Source organism: Podarcis vaucheri (assembly GCF_965113315.1).
Source record: "Podarcis vaucheri genome assembly, chromosome: 7".
NCBI classification, from domain to species: Eukaryota; Metazoa; Chordata; class Lepidosauria; order Squamata; family Lacertidae; genus Podarcis; species Podarcis vaucheri.
Genome location: NC_138765.1, coordinates 1,432,170 through 1,446,855, shown reverse-complemented (window position 1 = coordinate 1,446,855; position 14,686 = coordinate 1,432,170). Strand labels below are relative to the sequence as shown.

Genomic DNA, 14,686 nt, shown 5'->3' with positions numbered 1-14,686 from the left:
CATTCTTTTGCTTTTATGTCTTTCTTTATTTCTCTTTAAATTGTTAGTTGTGTGAATTGTATTTTATAATTTTATGTGTGTCTTAAAAAACAACACCTTAATAAATATTATAAAAAATGTTGTTGTTGTTGTTGTTGTTGTTGTTGTTATTATTATTATTATTATTATTATTATTATTATTATTATTATGCCTTCTCTCTTTTTTCTTCTTCCAACCTTGCTCCCTGAAAGGTAACCTCAGGTAAGGGGTCTGGCCATAAAGCAACCCCTTACTTTCTGGTAACAGGATCCTCTTTTCTGGGCTGGGTTCTGAGCTGTTCCCTCCCTTGGAAACAGAAACAGAAGGAACAGCTTGCAGGGGGAAAGGCTGGAACCAAAGTTCAAGAGCAAGGGACCTCGAACTGGGACTTCCTTGAGGCTCAGAGGGGCTGCCTGTCAGGGAATCTTGATAACAAAACGAGCGGAGTTAATTAAAGAAAGATTTGTTGCTGCAAAAACATCAAAGTTCACCAGAGTGGCGAGTACAGCTGTCCATCCATTGATCAAGATGTCCATTCTAAGGTGGGTGTTTCTGGCAAGGCCAGGAACAGCCAAATGCCTTCTTGTGACGTATTCTGTCTTGAAGACCCCCCTCCATACACCTCGACCAAGGGGAGAGGGGGTCAGCTCCCACCTCTCCCTCATTCTCTGAGAGTTTACTTCCAGGAAACGGCTATAATCCTCTTGCCTTCTAGTTAACCCTCTCTCCTCCCGGCTCCCCTCTTCACTGGGAGCTAGCTGCAAACTTCTCCTGGGGTCTGGCTCATTCATGACACTGCCTGAGGACTCTCCAACAAGTTTGGCAATGTCATCCCGCAAGAGGCCAATGAGTGGCTCAACAAGGACACCCCATTTTCTTTCCCAAGCTCTCCATGAACCAGCCTGGTTTTCTTTCAGCCCCTCATCCTGAAGAGCCTGAGCAGTGGATTTCACCCCCTACACTTCAAACAATGTGACATATTTCATATATATTTGATACAAATCTATTCAGCTTGCCTGTGTGTGGAAGGGGGACATGTATTGTAGCATGTTGTTGTTGTTGTTGTTGTTGTTGTTGTTGTTGTTTGTAAACAGCTTACTGCATGGCTCCAACAAGCCACTCTGGAGTTCCTATACCAATAATCTAGGAGCTTTCACCACTTTGGAACTCAACCAAGTTTTACTGCCTGTACAACCTGTTCTGAATGCTTTATGGAAAAGCACATGAAACTGACCTTTGAAGAGTTTGTAAGTAAACCCTTTTTAACTTACCAAGTGTGTGGTCTTTTCCTGTGTTGGGGAGTTTTGGAACTCACAAGGGCATCTTCTAAAGGTCTAGCAGCCTTCATCTCCTTGCTTTACTTTGCTGTATATTTGGTGATTTAAGATCTCTGCTGGAGTTCTCTTACCAAAGAGTACTTGCCACTAAGTTTGAGCTTGGCATCCTGGGAATGACTAGGTACCGTATATAAGCTGCAACAGCAGCAAAACTGTGCCACCACTAAGAAGACCCCTCTGAGTGCTTCCAAGGCCTCTGTCTCTGCCTTTCTGTCTCAAGCACCGATCGTACACAGATTATTCTGCAGGCTCCATGCTGAACTCTGTCCTCCCATCTTGTACCAGACATTTTTCATCTACGACCCAAAGGTCTTCAGTCACGGGGATCGTTTCAAAGGGAACAAAGAGCTTCTGCACTGAACCCGGGTTTCAAAAGGTCCTTGGCCCTACTAGGAACCAGCGGAAGGGTGCAGAAGCTTCCAAATGGAACAGGTGACATTGCACAGGTTAGTGCAGATAGAGCAGGTCCCCCCCCGAGTCCTACTTCAGTGCAAGTTGAGTTAGATCAAGGCCAGGTTGTCTGCAGCAAAGCGGCTTCCCTTTCTAACTCGGTGTTCTTAGATACGCAGAGAAAAGGCAATAAATGGGAATGTAACGTGATTATTTAATGTGAACTGAACTTATCAAGGCTGGTCTAAAAGCTCGTGGGGATGCAGGGGCCATTTCATGATGGACCTCCGCTAGCAGGCTTCCCCCGGCCAGGCCTCCCTGCTGAAGCAAGCTGGTGGCGGGGGCGGGGGGAGGAGGAGGAGGCCCTCCTGGCCTCCAGAAAGACCCTTGTCCTAGCAAGAGCCTGTTCTCCCCGGTGACCTGCAGAGGAGAGGGAAGGATGGTCTGAGGGGAGGTGTGGAGGTAACGCTCCGCTTTGCGAAGGCAAACCTCGCACCAGACGTGCAACAGTATGTCAAGGAGCATTACGCCTGCTTTCCCTGACCTTTTGCCTTCTTTGCTAGAAAACAGGGTTTCCCCCTTTTGCCCTTTCACAATTTGTTTTCTAGAGATATCGCTTGGCTGGAGCATGATGGGGGACGCAGACGTAATCAAGTATCGGGGGGAACATCTGAGGGAAACACCTGCTGACACGTGTAGTTGCTAACGCTGGAAATGTGCTTAGATGCAAATACGTCATGTTCAGGGTGGTTTCACTACTGTTTCCAATGGCTGACTTCTGCTAATAAAAGGAGCCTCGGCAGAGCTAGCCGGCAGCTTGCTTGGCGCTTGCTTGCCAGCTTGCTCCTGCGCAGCTCACCTGCATCCAACCTCCTGTCATCTCTGTTATTCCTACAGGGAGGGGCAGCCTCAGGTGACCCAGGCAGACAGGAGATGCCACTGGGCAACACAGCTAATGGCCGGTCACCAACACAAAGGGAGCCCTTAGCCTTGAGCTGCAGCCCAGTAAGATCGTAAGAGCCAACGAAGAGCCTACTAGATCTGGCCAAAGGGGCCCCATCCAGTCCAGCGTTCTCACAGGGACCAAGTAGATGTCCTCATGGGAAACCTTCAAGCAGGACCCGGGCACAAGAGCCATTCTCCCCTTCTGTGGTCTCCAGCCACTGGCATTCTGGCATGCTTGCTTGGGGGAAAGCCTTGCTTAAGCTCGGGGAAGGGATTGCTGCTCTGCTGCTACTTATCAGCAAATAAACATTCCCCAAAGACCGTTCCGCCCCCACCGCCTGCGTTGATGTAGATGGGAGCAGGAAGAAGCCCGAGCCCTTGTAAATCACACACTTTATATTTAATATAGTGCAACAAAAATAGTTAAGAATGCAAGAACTTTTACAGATTAAAAAAATAGTTTTTAAACCATCTGATCTTAAAAATAGACAATAGTCGTGACGCTTAAAAGACAACTGTGCCGGGCATTGTTCTGCGCCTGTCGCCAGGGCTTGGCGTGCCTCTCAGGAGAAACCATCGCTCCTCCGAAGGGCCGCGTCTGTGGGGGCCACTCTCTCGCCCTCCAGGTCGACCACCGTCTTGCCCCTGGCAGGCAGTGCCACACAGTCCTGTGGCAGCCCCTCGGCCGGCTTGGAGCCCGGCTGCACCGCAGAGCCTCCCTGGCCGCCGTTGGTCTGGGAGCAGACGCTGCTTACCCTGGCGCCCTGGCTCTTGTGGGGGTTGGCGTAGACTTTGTACTTCACCAGGAGGATGAAGATGAAGACGAGGATGGCAGCCACAATGACGCCTCCGAGGATGATGATCATGGTGCCGCCCAGGAACTGGGCATGGAGGGAGTGGCACTGCCGGTACTCCTCCTCCGTGGAGAACTGCACGCAGCCCACCACGGCCGTCGCCGTCAGGAGCGTCACGCCGTCGTCGTAGACGGCCAGGACGCACAGGTCGTAGTCCCGCCCCGCAACCAGGTCGCTCAGGAAGAAGGACTTGCTGGCGGCAGGGATCATCCTGCAAGGGAAAGGGACAGAGAGGGGGCTCAGTCCACAGCGCCAGCCTCAGGAACAGTGCGCCTTTGCCCCCGGGAGCGTGCAGAGGGCCGAAGGCACAAACTCAGGCAATTGGCAGAGCTGGCCCTGTGGCAGGGGCCACGCTATGCCCGTTTTCTGCATTTGCCAGAACTCAAACCCTCAGTGTGGAACTCCCTGCCTGTTGACCTCAAGCAAGTGCCTTCACTGTAGGTGCCTTTTGGCGCCTGGTTTGGACAGATGCTGAGAAAGTGGAGGCGATTTTAATCTTTTTTTAGGGTTTTAACTTTTGTGTGCTTTAAAGCAGGCTTGAAGGTTTTTCTGGGTTTGGCTGTTTTACCTTCTTGTAGCTCACTTTCAGTTTTGTTAAACTATCAAGTGGTGTGTAAGTTTTATTACCTCCAGGACTGCCTCTTTCCGTATGAACCTACCTGGACCCTGAGATCATCTTCTGAGACCTTCCTTTGTGTGCCGCCTCCTCGAGAGGTTCGGGGGAGGCAACGCGAGAATGGGGCCTTCTCTGCAGTGGCTCCCTGTCTGTGGAATGCTCTCCCCAGGGAAGTTTGCCTGGTGCCTTCATTACACACCTTTAGGAGCCAGGCAAAAACGTTCCTTTTTAACCACGCCTTTGGCTGACCTGATCGACATCCCATACCCTTTTAAAATGTGGTTCTTTGGGGGGGGGTATTATTGGGTTATTGCTTTTATTTTTATTTTATATATTGTGATCTTTTTTGTGAACCGCTCTGAGACCTATGGGTATAAGGTGATATATGAATTCAATAAATGAAATGAAATGATGAAAATATTTAATACTGACAACAAAGAGATGGGCTGACCGGCTGCTCTGGCAGCAGAAGGAGCAACTCCTGGTCATTTGGCAGGCTGAGGGGGGGGCCTTCAGAGCTCTGCCCTGGGACAAAGAGCAGGAAGGGAAGGCCCAATGGGGCGGCTAGTTTTCTGTTCAGCCCTCCTGCTCCCCCCGTGCCCAAACTCGAGAGAGCCCCCTCCCTGATCTTTCCCCTTGGGGAGACTTGTGGCTGGCCTTGCGGGCTGCTAATTCCCAATACATACTGATTATCTGTAGGTGATGCACCCATCTACCTTCCCACCTACCTAGCAATGTTTAATTGATTTTTAAGGATTGCTTTCCTCCATGTTTTGCGCTCTCCCTATTTTCCCCCTGTAAGTCACCTGGTGAGGTATAAATAAACATATGATAATATTAACCTGCTGGTCACAGCAAGCTTTATCCTGTTGCACTTTGCTTGCATTTTGTAAACTACTCAGGTGCGTGACATTTCTGACACACCCTCCACCTCGAGCCCTGAAGGGCAGGTTGCCACGGAGTCCCCCCATCTGACTGAAAAGAAGCAAAGCAGCTCAATTCAAGCCAAGCCAAGATGGTGTCCCCACAAAGTCTCTTCATGGTTGGAGGATGGATGGCAGCCAATGGATTGAGGTTGAATCCTGACAAGACAGAAAGACTAATTTTGGGAGACAGGAGGCGGGCAGGTGTGGGGGACTCTCTGGTCCTGAATGGGGTAACTGTGTCCCTGAAGGACCAGGTGCGCAGCCTGGGAGTCATTTTGAACTCACAGCTGTCCATGGAGGTGCAGGTCCATTTGGTGTCCAGGGCAGCCGTCTACCAGCTCCATCTGGTAAGCAGGATGAGACCCTTCCTGCTCGCGGACTGTCTGGCCAGAGTGGGGCATGCTCTGGTTATCTTCTGCTTGGATTACTGCAATGTGCTCTACGTGGGGCTACCTTTGAAGGTGACCCAGAAAATGCAATTAATCCAAACTGGTGACTGGGAGCGGCCACTGAGACCACATAACACAAGTCTTGAAAAACCTACATTGGCTCCCAGTACATTTCTGAGCACAATTCAAAGTGTTGGTGTTGACCTTTAAAGCCCTAAATGGCCTTGGTCCAGTAGACCTGAAGGAGCGTCTCCACCCACATCATTCTGCCCGGATGCTGAGGAAATGTACTGGGAGCCAATGTAGGTCTTTCAAGAAGGTAACTGGGTTACCCCCCAAAGGGAGCCCCACAGAGAGCGCATTGCAGTAGTCCAAGCAGGAGATAACTAGAGCATGCACCACTCTGGTGAGACAGTCTGCAGGCGGGGAGGGTCTCAGCCTGCGTGAGGAAAAGGAGCCTACTCACCTGTAGACCAGGATGTCATCAGCCGAGCTGTTATACTGGATCTGGAACATCCGGATCCCTGGGATGTGGTGCTGTGAAGGCCACTGGATGAGGGCAGAGGAGGAAGTCAGCTCAGCAACCACCACTTTCCTCTCTGGCTGGGATTTGGTTTCATTGGGGAAGCTGGACTTGGCGGAGATGAGGATGTCCGAGGGGCCTGGCTCTGCTTCCTTATCACAGTTGGTGCTGTTTGCAAGGTGAGGGTAGGGGTTGACCACCAGCTCCACAGGGGCCGTGGACTCCCCCGCAGCGTTGGAGGCGATGCAAGTGAAGGTCCCTTTCTCCTCCACAGAAGCCACCAAGATGTCCAGGGTGCCGTTCTCAAAAGAGACGGTCCGGGAAGTGTTGGAGACCAACTTCCCGCCCGGCGAAATCCAGCGCACATACGGCTCGGGGTCGCCCACCGCTTTGCACTTCAGGGAGGCCCCCTGGCCTTCCATGACCACCTGCTTGGGGGTCCGGTGCGTGATCATGGGCGGCTCGCAGACAAACTCCTCTTCCCGGATGGACCAGAAGTACTTGCCCATCAGCTCCGGCGGGGAGGCGCACGTCTCCAGGTCGTCCTCCCGCGTCAGGCGCCGCAGCCAGACGAGCTCGCAGTTGCAGTGCAAGGGGTTCCCCCCGAAGCTCATCACCAGGGAAGACAAGGGGAGCCCCTTTGGCTTGGCGTAGACAGGGATGCGAGAGAAGAGGGGGTCCGGGGGAATCTTCTTCAGCTTGTTGGAGGTCATGTCCAGCCGAGCCAACTTGTGGAGGTTGGAGAAGACTCCCTCGGGGATGAAGTCTATGAGGTTGTGGTCTAGGCTGATGGTGTTGGCGTTGGACAGCCTCCCTATAGTTTCCCAAGGGACGTTCACCAAGTTATTGTAGGAAAGGTCCAGGTCCTCAATCATGTCAATGAAATCATCCAAAGACCCGGGAGAGATATAGTTCAGTTGGTTGTTGCTGAGGATCAAGTGGCGGAGGTTGACCAACCCTTTGAAGTGATCCTCGTGGATGTGGGTGAGTCGGTTGCTGTCCAAGTGCAACGCGTGAAGGCCCTTGAGGTCAAAGAACGCATAAGGCATGATCTGACTGATGGTGTTCCGCGACAGCGTCAGGTGGATCAGGCTGGTCATGTTGGCAAAGTCCCTCCTCCGCAGGGCGGTGATGAAGTTGTCCATCAGCCGCAGCTCCGCCGTCCGCCGGTCGATGCTCGGAGGCACAAAGAGCAGCCCCGTCTTGGTGCAGAGGATGGTGAAGGAGGGAGAGAGGCTCTGGCACATGCAGCGCGTGGGACACGTGGTGGCCTTCGCCACGGAGCTCATAACCAGGAGGGACAGGACCAGCCTTTCCATGGTAAGGTAAGCAGCACACCTGGGAGAAGAGGAGAGGGCCAAGGGGATGGATGGAGGGAGGGAGGGAGGGAGGAGAGAAGGGAGGAAGGAAGGAAGGAGGGAGGGAGGGAAGGAAGGAAGGAAGGAAGGAAGGAAGGAAGGAAGGAAGGAGGGAAGGAAGGGGGAGGGAGAAGGAGGGAGAAGGAAGGAAGGAAGCAAGGAAGGAAGGAGGGAGGGAAGGAAGGAAGGAAGGAAGGAAGGAGCGAAGGAAGGAAGGAAGGAAGGAAGGAAGGAAGGGGAGGGAAGGAAGGAAGGAAGGAAGTAGGAGGAGGGAGAAGGAAAGCGAGAGAAAAGGAAGGAAAGAAGGAAAGAAGGAAAGAAGGAAGGAAGGAAGGAAGGAAGGAAGGAAGGAAGGAGAAGGGAAGCGAGAGAGAAAAAGGAAGGAAGGAGGAAATTCGTATCAAGGCTATTAGTATATTAAAGCAAAAGTTGACATCCAACAAAGTGTCGAAAACATTTGCCTCGGCTTCTGCCCAGAGACTCCTTCTGCAAAAGCACACTTCAGCTGGCCCTGTGGCATTCTTTTTGCAGATTCACCAATTAAATGACGTTTTTTAAGGTTGATTTTTTAAAAAAGGTTTTGATACAGTGCGATAGAGGTTCGAAATAAATCTGCTGGAAAATGTTATCAAAAATGTACAAGTTACTTTTAGAATGGTATACAAAAGATGGAGAAGTCAAGGCAGTGGTGATACACTGGGCTAGAGATTTTGGGTATAATATTCAACTCTCATCTTGGGGAAAGTTATGGAATGAGGAAATAAAGTTTGCCGCATGCTGTTTGTTGAAAGATAATTATATGAAAATGATGTATTGTTGGTATTTAACACTGAGTAAAATTGCTAAAATGTACAAAACAAGTTCAAATCTGTGCTGGAAATGCAAAGGGGAGGAAGGTACTTTTTACCATATATGGTAGACGTGTACATTGGTAAAGGCTTTCTGGGAGATGATATACAAAAAGATGGCAGTCATCTTTGAGAATTCCTGGAGAACAGGCGAAGTCCCGGCAGACTGGAGGAGGGCAAATGTTGTCCCTATTTTCAAAAAGGGGAAAAGAGAGGACCCAAATAATTACCGCCCAGTCAGTCTGACATCAATACCTGGGAAGATTCTGGAGCAGATCATTAAGCAAACAGTCTGTGAGCACCTAGAAAGGAATGCTGTGATCACCAATAGTCAGCATGGATTTCTGAAAAATAAGTCATGTCAGACTAACCTGATCTCGTTTTTTGACAGAATTACAAGCCTGGTAGATGAAGGGAACGCAGTGGATGTAGCCTACCTTGATTTCAGCAAGGCATTTGACAAGGTGCCCCATGATATTCTTGTAAAGAAGCTGGTAAAATGCGGTCTTGACTCTGCTACCACTCAATGGATTTGTAACTGGCTGACTGACCGAACCCAAAGGGTGCTCATCAATGGTTCCTCTTCATCCTGGAGAAGAGTGACTAGTGGGGTGCCACAGGGTTCTGTCTTGGGCCCGGTCTTATTCAACATCTTTATCAATGACTTGGATGATGGACTCAAGGGCATCCTGATCAAATTTGCAGATGACACCAGTGGCGTAGCGTGGGGGGTGCCAGGGGTGCCGGCCGCACCGGGCGCAACATGGGGGGGGGCGCGCTTGCTGCCTCCGGAGTCGCCGAAGAGCCTCGGGCGCAGGCTGTAGCGGAGCCGCATGTCTCGCGGAACCGCCGAGCTGTGCGCGCGTCCGGGCTGAAGGCGCCCGGCAGGCAGCGGCTCTCAGCGCTCGCCGCGGAGGACGCGCCAGGCAGCCCCTCCTCACAGCCCCGCCTCCGCCGGTGCTGCTGCAGCTGCTGGGCCGTTGCATTTTTCGCCTCTCTGCCCCCCTCCTCCTCCGGGCAAGCGGCGTCGTTTGGGCGGCAGCGGGGGGCGCAAATTACTTGCCTTGCCCCGGGTTAGGGGGCGCAAATTACTTGCCTTGCCCCGGGTGCTGACAACTCACGCTACGCCGCTGGATGACACCAAACTGGGAGGGGTGGCTAACACCCCAGAGGACAGGATCACACTTCAAAACGACCTTGACAGATTAGAGAACTGGGCAAAAACAAACAAGATGAATTTTAACAGGGAGAAATGTAAAGTATTGCAGTTGGGCAAAAAAAATGAGAGGCACAAATACAAGATGGGTGACACCTGGCTTGAGAGCAGTACATGTGAAAAGGATCTAGGAGTCTTGGTTGACCACAAACTTGACATGAGCCAACAGTGTGACGCGGCAGCTAAAAAAGCCAATGCAATTCTGGGCTGCATCAATAGGAGTATAGCATCTAGATCAAGGGAAGTAATAGTGCCACTGTATTCTGCTCTGGTCAGACCACACCTGGAGTACTGTGTCCAGTTCTGGGCACCACAATTCAAGCAGGACACTGACAAACTGGAACGTGTCCAGAGGAGGGCAACCAAAATGGTCAAAGGCCTGGAAACGATGCCTTATGAGGAACGGCTAAGGGAGCTGGGCATGTTTAGCCTGGAGAAGAGGAGGTTAAGGGGTGATATGATAGCCATGTTCAAATATATAAAAGGATGTCACATAGAGGAGGGAGAAAGGTTGTTTTCTGCTGCTCCAGAGAAGCGGACACGGAGCAATGGATCCAAACTACAAGAAAGAAGATTCCACCTAAACACTAGGAAGAACTTCCTGACAGTAAGAGCTGTTTGACAGTGGAATTTGCTGCCATGGAGTGTGGTGGAGTCTCCTACTTTGGAGGTCTTTAAGCAGAGGCTTGACAACCATATGTCAGGAGTGCTCTGATGGTGTTTCCTGCTTGGCAGGGGGTTGGACTCGATGGCCCTTGTGGTCTCTTCCAACTCTATGATTCTATGATTCTATGATTCTATGAATTAAAGAAAATGTTTAACAACACATTAGTTAAAAAACCAGCAGCCTTTTTGTTAGGTATAACAGGTGAAGAGATATCAAGAGAAGACAAAAGACCTTTAATGTATGCAACAACGGCAGCAAGAATGCTTCTAGCCCAGAGATGGAAGGAAGGAGAAGTACCAATGAAAAAAGAATGGCAGACGAAACTGATGGAGTACGTGGAGATGGCGAGACGGACGGGGAAGATCTGAAACCAGGAAGATCAAGTATTTTCAAAAGACTGAAGTAAATTCTTAGTTTATTTAAAACCACTGTAAACAGTTAAAATCATTGGCAGGGATGTAATGACACGCGTAATGTGGAATTATTTATGGTAATTATGGATATTTAACAGATGGACAAGGGTAAAAGATGCAGCAAACTTAATCTTAAACATGGAACCCATGAGGGGAGGGAAAGAGGTTTGAAGGTTCAAAAGAACCTTGTATTTTAATGTTTGAAATGGTTAAGTTAAAATGTATAAAACTGTGAGAGAGAAAAACAATTATTATTATTTTTTAAAGGAAATGCGGCCTGGTCAGAACAGTGCCTGAAGGAGAGGGAGTCCTACCCAGGTCAAGTGAATATATTTGTGTACCCCGCCCCCCCCCGCCCAGAGAAGAGACCGCAGGGGCAGGCGGTGACTGGGGGTGGGGTAGGCAAAGGACTGGGCGGGAGTCTCTGCACAGCTCTCCTTTGCTGCTCCGTCAATGCTGGCTTTTGTGGTTTGTCTTCAGCATCAGCACCCCCCCCCCCCAATATGGTTCAAGCCCCAGCCTGCACTGGTGCCCCTCTTCCAACAGCCCTCACCCCACCATTCATCTTCTCTCCTCCCCCAAGTCCCCCAAGATGCACTTCTGCAGTGGCCCCAGTGTGGTGTAGTGGTTAAGAGCGGTAGACTCGTAATCTGGTGAACCGGGTTCGCTCCTCCGCTCCTCCACCTGCAGCTGCTGGGTGACCTTGGGCCAGTCACACTTCTCTGAAGTCTCTTAGCCCCGCTCACCTCACAGAGTGTTTGTTGTGGGGGAGGAAGGGAAAGGAGAATGTTAGCCGCTTTGAGACTCCTGAAGGGGAGTGAAAGGCGGGATATCAAATCCAAACTCCTCTTCTTCACCTGCCTGGTCAGGTCCCAGAGCACTTGGACTCCCATTCTGATGGAGGCACAATGGGTGGGAGCCTGCTGGGGGTGGGGGGCTCAAGGGCTGGATTGCACCCACCTCCCAGGTTTTCCCAGGGGGGGCACCCCATTACCTCCACCCCATTATGGCTTCCTCCGCAAGATCACCTGGCAATAGATGGGAAGGTGGGAGAGAAGAAGCTGGGCTGAAGGAGCTGGGGCAGAAATGGTCACAGCCCCCCCCCAAAACAGAGGACATACAGTGCTTTCTTTATGTGAAAATAAACGGGCTGCAAAAAACTGCCCAGTGCCCTCTCAACGGCTGGCCAATCCCAGGTGTGCAGGAGGGCGGAGCCAGCCGGACTGTCTCAGCGCCTGCAGCAGAAAAGCCTGTGGCGCTCTGAGGGACTCTGCTCTGCTCGGCAGTGGCTGTCAGCTGGCCTGGCTCCGGACTCCAAATCTTGGCCCCAGACTCTTGACCTGGCCCCCCTGAGAGCCTGGTGCCTGGGTGCCCCGCACTCCTAGCGCCTATGGGTAAGCCAGCCCTGGACACTGTATTAGGTAAAGTTCAGGATAAGTTTAATAATAAGTTTTTCCTTTCGTTCTCCTCTTCTTTCTTCTTCTTTTACCTTATAATTCTTTCTGTATTTTTAATCAATAATCTATATTTAATTTTTAATCAAGAATCTGTACAGTGGTACCTCGGGTTAAGAACTTAATTCGTTCTGGAGGTCCGTTCTAAACCTGGAACTGTTCTTAACCTGAAGCACCACTTTAGCTAATGGGGCCTCCTGCTGCTGCTGTGCCGCCGGAGCACGATTTCTGTTCTCATCCTGAAGCAAAGTTCTTAACCCGAGGTACTATTTCTGGGTTAGCGGAGTCTGTACCCTGAAGCGTATGTAACCTGAAGCGTATGTAACCTGAGGTACCACTGAGGTATTTAAGAATATATATTTTAAAAGTAAATGGGCTGATAACTGAAATATGAATGAACAGGTTAGCCCAGCTGCTCTCCCTCTCCCTCGCTCTCTCCCCCCTCCTCTGTTGACACACACGCATTGCACGCACACCTTCTCAGACAGCTCAGCTGAAGCAGGTTCCATCATCTTCTCCCAGAAGGAAGCTGCATGTGACTCTACCAACCCTGTGCAACCACAGAGGGTTGTAATCTAATTATATAAATTATGCTCCCTTATTATTAACCTTGTCATAATCAGAAACAAATGGTACCTAATTATAATCACTCCTCTAGCCTTCTAGTATCCCCCCACCGAACAAGCTCTGAAAAAATTCAGTGCCGTAGATTCACAGCCTATATTGTAGCATTTATCTGCAGGTGGCTGTGTCTCTCTGCCCGCATCACCCCCGGAAATTCAAAAAAGAAGAGTCTGGCTGCCATTGGCCCTTCCAGCCCATCATCCTCCCCTCACAGCAGCCAACCAGGGGCCTCTTGCGGGAAACTTGCAAGCAGGATCCGAGCCCAGGAGCGCTTTCCCCTCCTCTGGTTTCCAGAAACTGGGATTCAGGAGCAGTGCTGGAATTACATAGAAGTTAAACAAGTTCTAGCTTAGGGCTCTACTCTCTTGGGGGCCTCCAAAAAATTAAAGGGGAAAAAACCTGGATGTACATTTCCAAAATAGAAGATAAAAAACAAATAAAATGAAACCTACCTACAGCAACCGTGTTTTGTGTTGTGTAGGCTCCTATGATGCAAGTCCTGGGCCCCGCCTGCTCCCCCAAATATCCCTGCTTTGCTCCTTTCTACATATAGGGTGCCGACATTCTGCATGGACTGCTTGCAGGGCAACATGTGCAAATGGCTTGAGGTACTTATTAGGTCCATAAATTACCATATAGCATATAGTTACAGGTAGGTAGCCATGTTGGTCTGCTGTAGTTGAAACAAAATTTTAAAAAATCCTTCCAGTAGCACCTTAGAGACCAACTAAGTTTGTTATTGGTATGAGCTTTCATGTGCATGCACACTTCTTCAGATACACTGAAAGAGAAATCACCAGACCCTTATATATAGTGGGAGGGTGGGGTGGGGTTTTTCTCAGGAGGGTAGTAGGAGATGGGTGGTTGACTCAAAGAGTATGGTAAACCTGTTAATGACTGCAATTAATCCTACAGGAAAAAGCAAGGGATAGTATGCAGATGACCAAAAATAGCTTTAGCATGTGTAATGAGACAAGAATCCAATATCTCTATCAAGACCAGGTCTCTCCATAGCTTTCGGTTTAGTAATAAGTTGTAATTCAGCGACTTCTCTTTCAAGTCTGTTTCTGAAATTCTTTTGTAACAAGACAGCTGCTTTGAGATCCTGTATTGAATGTCCTGGGAGACTGAAGTGTTCTCCTACTAGCTTCTCTATCTTGTGATTCCTGATGTCAGATTGATGTCCGTTTATCCTTTGGCATAGGGTTTGGCCTGTTTGTCCAATATACAGAACTGAAGGGCACTGCTGGCATTTGGTGGCATAAAACCCCAGAAAACCCCCACCCCACCCTCTCACTATATATAAGGGTCTGGTGACTTCTGTTTCAGTGTATCTGGAGAAGTGTGCATGCCCATGAAAGCGCATACCCAGAACAAACTTAGTTGGTCTCTAAAGTGCTACTGGATATTTTAATTTTTTTTAATTTATAAAGGGGTGCAGGTGTGGACAAAATATCCCAATTTCACATATTCTACTGCAGGTTTCTTCGGCTAGAGGAAGAACGGGCAAGTGGTCAGTGCTCAGCGTGGAGAGGATGGAGAAATGCTATTGGGTGACAGAGAGAAGGCAGAATTCTCAACACCTACTTTGCCTCTGACTTCACCCAAAAGGAAAGCGATGCCCAACCTGGTGATATTGGAATAAATGCTCTAAGGAGGGAGTTGCAGCCCAAGACAGGAAAAGAGGTGGCCAGGGAACACGCACACACTGTGACGATGAAAACCCCTAATGCTTAGAAAACCAGCATTTGAGATTATGCTGAAACACTTATGTCCCCCAGGCCCAAAGCTGCACTGTTTGCAGTTTCCTCCTGACCCGCTGGGTGGCAACAGCGACACCTGCGCGGGAATTTGAAGCATCCGTGCAGGTTTGCAGGTTTGCCACCAGGTGGCATTAACAGCAGCAGCAAAAGGCCACCAGCACAATCTCCAGGTTCTCAGCTGTCAGAGTGGGTTTTTTTTTTTTAAAAAAAAGATTAAGTTCCTGGCATTTTCAGAACCCAAGATAGCAGGAAGAAAGGCAGGCATCATTGTCCTCGTTCATTTTGCAAGGAAGTAACCTGCTCCCACCTTTTAGGTAGTGAAGAAGAGAAAGAGGAAGAGGAAC

The 14,686-nt window shown here is 49.9% G+C and overlaps 2 protein-coding genes across 2 annotated transcripts in view; both read right to left on the bottom strand.

The window, feature by feature from the left end:
* Window positions 1–14,686, bottom strand: part of LOC309536772 (uncharacterized protein) — a 154,896-nt gene that overhangs the window by 34,785 nt on the left and 105,425 nt on the right. The gene's annotated exons all lie outside the window — the stretch shown is intronic.
* The window catches only part of LOC309536798 (leucine-rich repeat and fibronectin type III domain-containing protein 1-like protein), a 70,182-nt gene continuing 58,320 nt past the window's right edge, over window positions 2,825–14,686 (bottom strand). Inside the window, exons 3-4 of the mRNA XM_082231126.1 lie at window positions 5,943–7,337; window positions 2,825–3,756 (exon numbers count right to left, since the gene is read on the bottom strand). Coding sequence (XP_082087252.1) covers window positions 3,255–3,756; window positions 5,943–7,318 — 1,878 coding nt within the window. The 5' untranslated portion in view covers window positions 7,319–7,337 and the 3' untranslated portion in view covers window positions 2,825–3,254. The remainder of the gene's footprint in view (window positions 3,757–5,942; window positions 7,338–14,686) is intronic.